This window comes from Hoplias malabaricus, chromosome Y, assembly GCF_029633855.1.
Source record: "Hoplias malabaricus isolate fHopMal1 chromosome Y, fHopMal1.hap1, whole genome shotgun sequence".
Lineage (NCBI taxonomy): Eukaryota > Metazoa > Chordata > Actinopteri > Characiformes > Erythrinidae > Hoplias > Hoplias malabaricus.
Window position 1 is genome coordinate 80889395 of NC_089820.1, and position 6848 is coordinate 80896242.

The 6848-nt window shown below is 39.7% G+C and overlaps 1 protein-coding gene across 2 annotated transcripts; it reads right to left on the reverse strand.

Annotated features, from left to right (window-relative positions):
- Positions 1–220: 220 nt before the first annotated feature.
- LOC136678876 (transcription cofactor HES-6-like) lies at positions 221–2954 on the reverse strand. Of its 2 annotated transcripts, none has more exons than XM_066657048.1 (4): positions 2636–2954; positions 2449–2535; positions 2246–2327; positions 221–1690 (listed from the first exon to the last, which is right to left on the reverse strand). In XM_066657048.1, exons 1-4 carry the CDS (start codon positions 2699–2701, stop codon positions 1248–1250), a joined length of 678 nt encoding a protein of 225 aa, XP_066513145.1. In that variant the 5' UTR covers positions 2702–2954; the 3' UTR covers positions 221–1247. The 2 variants fall into 2 exon arrangements, with proteins under 2 accessions (XP_066513145.1, XP_066513146.1); XM_066657049.1 differs by having other exon boundaries at positions 221–1687; positions 2636–2953.
- Between the last annotated feature and the right edge of the window lie 3894 nt (positions 2955–6848).

A 6848-nucleotide genomic window follows, 5' to 3' on the forward strand; every position in this document is an offset into this window, starting at 1 on the left:
TTAAATCAATGGCGCCCCGGTTGGGCGACCTGCTGTGGCCAGTAGTGACTCCTACGTAGGTTCTACAGACTATACGCGACCATGTGTCATTATAATTGATAATTAATATGACTTCAAATGATATTACTGTTCCACAAACCCAATCATCAAATAAAACATGAAGAGGCAAATATTTAAAGTAGTTATTGTTTATTTATTATCAATATTAAGCAATGGGTGAAAAAAAACATACATTTCATCAATATCTACAGCAATAACAAAGAAATATTTACACTCTCCTCTATAATAATAAGATACCAATAAGCACTTCCTAGAAATACTCATCATAACAGTGTCATCTCAATTTAGCTTATACAAAAATTTTAAATACACAAATGCTGATATTAAAACACACACACAAATTTGGTTACTGGTTGAAATGAAGTTGCTACACCAAAAAGAGCTTTACATAATACAACAGATATTACAGATACTGCTCGTCAATAGCCAATAAAAGTCAATGCATGTCCAAAGGTCCTGGTCTAACTTTGAACAACTGCTGGTCCATTGTTATCACAGGCTACACACACACAGCCTATGGCCAAGTTCTATAGCCTTGACACCTTTGCATTGGATTGTAGCCCACACAAGAGTCTCCCAACACCATTTCTGGAGGTTCCAAATGCACTGCAAAGCTTCCTTGTGCTAACACATCTGATTCTGCCCCAAAATGACTTGCTTATATTCCAGAGATAAAAACGAATGTTCAGGGAAGACAAGAAACTGAAGCAAGTGCCCATTGTCTTCTATTATAAGTGTGTTTTAAGTCAGCGGTTTTCTGTACTCTTATTAAGTACAGAGAAACCAATTTCTGTAGTTATAAGCTACATTGCTGTTGTAGGAATAAATGTGTCATTTCCATTTATATTGTTAAAATTTAAAGCAAAATAAAAACAAATAACAACAACAAAACAATACAAATGCTCCAGAAAAATGTCAAATAATGCTTGTTCCATTAACTTCGGAGAGGCCAATCACCTGTGACGTTGCTACAGATAGGACTAAGACAGGAAATTCCTGGAGAATTACTCTAAGATGAATAACTCACTGTTAGCCTACAGTTTAAAAGGCTCTCCTTCAATGTGACCTGATATCCTGACTGTGAAACAAGTTCTGTGGATGACTGATTAGTGTCAGATGATCAGTCAGGACAGAGGCATATACAGTCTCCTCCTATGATCCAGTGTTGTTGCAGACACCATCCTCCTCTACCACGGCCTCCACAAGGCCTTGGAGTAGAAGCTGGTAGGCAGGTCTCTTGGGTCGTGATCATCGGGTGTCCCGTGGCCTCGCTCACTCTCTGTATCCTCACCGTCGGAGCTCAGGTCATCACTGGATGTAGTAGAAGGGGACAGGGACAGATCAGATGGGTTTTCCAATCTTCCTCCTCCTCCTCCCCCTTCACTACAGGTATTCCCTCCAGGGGAGTGACTAGGCCAAAGACCCTGCTCATTAAGCAGATCTGTCAGAACGTCCTGGAAGCACTGTTCTCCATTCAGAGGCATGCACTCCAGCAGGTGGTTGAGCAGGTCAGCCGCCACTGTCGCATCGATGCCTGGGCAGTTGGACACAAACGTGTGGACCTCATGCATGCACTGGATGTAGCCCGCAGCAAAGCGTTCACTTGCCTCTCGGCTCAAACTGTCAACTGCTGAGACAAACACACACAAGGTCAGGATGTGTTTATTCAAATCTCTGCATTAAAGGATGTTTCAGGGTAAAAATCTATTTGGTGGTTTCCTCCTTAAGTCAAATGTAGTTAGCAAAGACAGCTTTACTTTGAGTTTTGCTTCTTTAGTTTTACACTGGAGTTACACACAAAAGTGAAATTCAGAGTTGATGGAAGTCAATGACAAATATCAGAAGCAAGTCCAGCAGTGTTCACAATTGTAGCTTCAGTGCAAAATGAAAGAAACAATCAAAGTCAAAAGCAAACGCTTCGGCCCCTTGGTCAAAAACGTCAAATGTTTTCTTCAAAATTTACTGTTAAGACAGACATATGTGGCATGTGTAAAAGTTGTACCCAATTTTAAATATAGGATCTGAGGAAGAAATATGAAGAAAATCCAAATTCCTTAAATATTTTCACTTGAAAATAATGTTCAATATAATGTTTGGAAGTTGACTGTATTCATGTATTTATGCCCAACATTGTCCTTATTATGAGGGAGAGTGGTATTGAGGATATCATTTTACAGTAGCTCACCTTTAGCTCTGTTCTGAAGAATACATTCTACTCGTTTCACGGTCATTTCCAGCACCTCGGCGTTCTCCATTTTGGCTTGTGCCTTTGGATAAAACAAAACAAAACAAAAAAACCTTATTGAGCGGGTCACAGTTTTATTTTTGTAGCCAACAGTTCATTGTGGTCTAAAAGACTTGTAAGATTGTGAACAGGGATTTACTTACGTCACAGTCTGCTAGCAGTAGCCTCAGCTCCTGTAAACTTTCGTTAATCCGGGCTCTACGCTTTTTCTCTACCAGTGGTTTTCTCGTCTGTACAGAGAACGAACAGGGGACGAAGCGCGTTATAGATTAAGTGTAAAGACAATAGTTAAAGGAAGTAACTAAGTGAAGTAGTAAGTTTCTAACTTACTTTTCGGTCTCCCCTGATGCCGTAGGAGTCATCCTCACTCCTGCTGCTGCGAGAGGCCGGGGCCATGTTTGCTGTGCTCCCCAAAAGAAAACTGGAACAAGACCAAGAGCCGCTGAAAGTGCCGTTAGCACTCGTCTGAATGGAGCAGATGGTCGGCGAGCCGAGGCCGGAACAAAAGGAGGGGTCTCCAAACACACTACGTTAACGAGTCAGGCTTGTATTATGCGCAGGGGGCGAGTGAGAGAGGGTCTTTTATGAACTCTGATTTACATGTGAATGAAGAGCCGCGCGCAGGTGACGGAGACCTTCGCGGAGCAGCGGCCAATCAGCGGCCTCGGCTTTGTGTGCCCTCAGTAATCCTACACGCCCTCAGTTGAACAACTATACAGTGCAGAAATACTGCACTCACTGCAACACTATATTCTCTCTCTCTCTCTCTCTCTCTCTCTCTCTCTCTCTCTCTCTCTCTCTCTCTCTCTCTCTCTTTCTCTCTCTCACACACACACAGTAAATTTCCTCGAATACTTATTCTTCCACATTTAGACTATCATTCACTAACATTGTGAGAGAACTGCAATGCTGTACATATTTGCCTGTTCCCTCTCTCTCTCTCTCTCTCTCTATATATATATATATATATATATATGTTTTCAGACTGTGATGAGAATTACTACAGCTGTCTGTAACACATGCAAACAATGGTTTTGTTGTCATTGGCCCACCACAAACAAGCACTTTGGCCTCCTTAAATTAAGTGTGGTTGCAACGGTGGCAAAGTTGTGTGTGTGTGTTTATGTGTGGTTGGGTGGGAATGTGGTTGGATGTATGACCTGAAATATATAAATCCCTCAACCCTACACCTACATCACACAGTAGAAGAGTTATTTTAGAGGCAGACTATTAATGAGGGTTAAGCGCGCCTCCTGCCGGCGTCGGATAAATCTGCAGATTTCCGTGACAGCAACCTTTAATGTGCATTGTACGGATTTTTGGATTTAATAATAAATTTTTAGATAAACGTATATGTGTTAAGATAATCGTTTTATTACATGCTTTCTGTTGAACACTGATTCTTTAATAAAAGATTTCACCCAAAAATGTAAATGTCTTAGAGACATAAAGAACTATTTATTAATTGTAAGCATTTACTTCTCAGCACGATTTTTCCCAGCACTGTTCTAATTGTTATTGGTCCAGGGTGAGTTATTAATCTACAGTGAGTGAGACCATCGTTAGACCTGTCCCCAGCCAACACACCCATGTGGGGCCCATATGTTTTAGACACTGGTTTAATGTTTGACCCCAGGATCAGTGTTGGAGCCTGAATGGAGACACGGGCAGCCAAACTGAAAACACAAACTCCCTCTAAAAGTAGGCAAACAAATCTGGGCTCATTTGGGCCCAACAGTTAGTTACTAGAATGCCCAAATGTATCCCTTCAAAGCAGCCCACTTAGGTTCCACCAATAAACCCAGCTATAGCTCATGTTGTTACCACGTGACCATAACTAAGCCTTGCAGGCTGTGTAGTTAATGACTGAATCTCAAGTATATCCTACTGCCTATGGGGCACAGTATATAACACATTTAATAACCGGTTCTACATCAAATAGTGTTGTATATGTTTGACAAACAGAAATTCTATTCAATCACATACAGCATTTGTTGACTGGGTCTAACGTTTAATGGCCAACTGTGTATAGAAACCGTAGTTTAATGAGCTTTGCAGGGCACTATGTAGAGAGAGTAGTGAAGTATTTGTGATTCAGTCCTAGTCACACACCACTAGATCGGTTCTTTTGTCAGTTTCCTACATCATTACTCTGTCTGTATCCTTAAAAGCGACGTGTAGCTAAAATGAAGGGTTTTCCTTTGTGGCTTGTTTAACTGAATACATGATCTCTATTTCACCAACGGAGAAAGGCTACAAATGAAAAGCGATCACAGGCTGTTGAGTTAATAAGCTTCATGTAAATATTCATTGAATCCTCAAAATCTGTGTCGGCTCCGAAGCCCTGATCTGTGATTAGCTGATGATGGGGATCTCAGGGATCCTCCTCCACCTCACACTGATGCTGATGCTGACTGATTAGTCCATATTTCCATATAAAGTGTTATTGCATGTCTAGTTATTTATTCACTTCCGGAGAGCTGATGCAAATCAGAATGCGTAGTTGGTCGTAAATGGCTAAAATAAGACTCGGAAGGCACAACCATTTCAGGCGCATTTCAGCTTAAAAGTCCTGCTCCAGCAGAGACGGCAGATGGCACACATTCACTCAGCACCAGTGTTGAATTAGTGCTCAAGCTGTACTTTTGATTAAAGATATTTCATACCACTACTTTTTTTTTTACATCAATACATTTGTAAAATCATGTGCAATTTTAAAAGCAAGAGAAGGAAAAAAACTCTTTAGAGTTACAGCTAACTCTGAACGCAGGTAGCATTAACAACAACAAAAAAAACTTTCTACCAAAGAGGTGAAATAAATACTTGAAACTATAGAATTGTAGTATCATAATAAAATTACTGTATGCAATTATTTGCAATTAAAGTAAATTATATAATTATTCCAATATTGGGGGGTACGGTGCTACAGCAGAGTTGCAGTCACACAGCTCCAGGGGCCTGATGGTTGTGGGTTCGATTCCCGCTCCGGGTGACTGTCTGTGAGGAGTGTGGTGTGTTCTCCCTGTGTTTGCGTGGGTTTCCTCCAGGTGACTGTCTGTGAGGAGTGTGGTGTGTTCTCCCTGTGTCTGCATGAGTTTCCTCCGGGTGACTGTCTGTGATTCCAGGTAGGCGCTGGACCCACCGCAACCCTGAACTGGATAAGGGTTACGGATAATGAATGAATGAATATTCCAATATTTGAATGTTAATGTATATCTAATTGGGCAGGTGCTTAGGTTTAGATTTCCTTCCTGGTGGGTGTACTCACATTATGATTCATACATCTGCAAACTTCTGACATGGCATTTCTTGCTGCAATATGTTTTAACATAATCAAATAAAACAATACTAGAAGTGTACTGCAGATTACATTTGGGGGAAAGAACATTATTATTACACTGTTTTATACTTTCTGAAATGGTTGAGTTCTTTTTTTTATGAAAGGAAACTGAGAAAATTTTATTCACGATAAAAGTGTTAGTCATTCTTAATGGAAATAGAGTCAAGCATAACCTGTTGAACCAGCACTTTTCCTGTTTCTGGAACTTTCAAACTAGAGCAGCATAGATTGGAAGAAGCCATTTACAAGTTCACCTTTAACTGAATAATGAAGTCAGTGCATCTGTGTCATCACTGTAGGTCCGTCACTTAATATTCACTTCACATTCTTTATTTTCAGCATTTTATAACATTTAAATATTAAAGGTAGGTGTTAAAGAATTGGGGATTCTGGTGTCAGCAGGTTTCAATTTATAAAGAGCACAGAGACAAATATATTATTTAAATGACTACAGGTAAAGATTTGCTAAAAGCTGTAAATGTAAATGTAATGTACTCTCACACATAAACAAAGCCTATTATTCACACATGGTCATTTTTGACTAATCGGAAATGCCAGCTGCTTTTTAACCAGTGTGAACACTCCATGAAAAAAGTGTTCAGTTTAAACAATGTAAAAATCAAATAAAAATTGTCATATTATCATATATTTGTGTTTAGCAAAATTTTGTTCTGCAGCTTTTGATGCTCAAAATTTTGATGACTTTGGGAACTGAATCAAGTGTTCCTGCCTGGTGACAACTTTCTCACTGCCTTCTGTTACCATGTTATATAATGCACTTTTTTTTTTTACTCCATATCTCTGCATGTTCTGTACTGACAGCAGATGCATCTGTCTGTGGTGTAAATAAATAAATAAATACACTGTCTAGCGAGTAAGTGAGTACAAGATCAATGAGAATAGGGATGTGCGAAATGACAATGTTATACTGGTATCTCAATACATCGTGTGATTACAAGCTTTTCACTGCATATTGTGGCTCTTGTCCATGCTCAAAAACATTTAACAAAGGTGTGATTAATTAAGACTATATTTAATTAAATGTAGTGTAATTATCAGAGTCTTTGAGACGTTGTTCAGATTCTGCACTGAGCATGATGATCATTCTGATTAAGGGTTGTGTGGTGTCAGGAACACACTATGCTCACGGTGCCAGTCCATCGCAGAACATAATACAATCACTAAAAACCTAGTCACAATTGA

What these genes read in the sequence shown, in the direction of transcription:
- LOC136678876 (XM_066657048.1), bottom strand. Translation starts at nt 2,701, where the DNA reads ATGGCCCCGGCCTCTCGCAGCAGCAGGAGTGAGGATGACTCCTACGGC. An exon ending in GCATCAGGGGAGACCGAAAA is followed by an intron (nt 2,536 to 2,635) that starts GTAAGTTAGAAA and finishes TTCTCTGTACAG; the next exon opens with ACGAGAAAACCACTGGTAGA. An exon ending in TCTTCAGAACAGAGCTAAAG is followed by an intron (nt 1,691 to 2,245) that starts GTGAGCTACTGT and finishes TGTTTGTCTCAG; the next exon opens with CAGTTGACAGTTTGAGCCGA.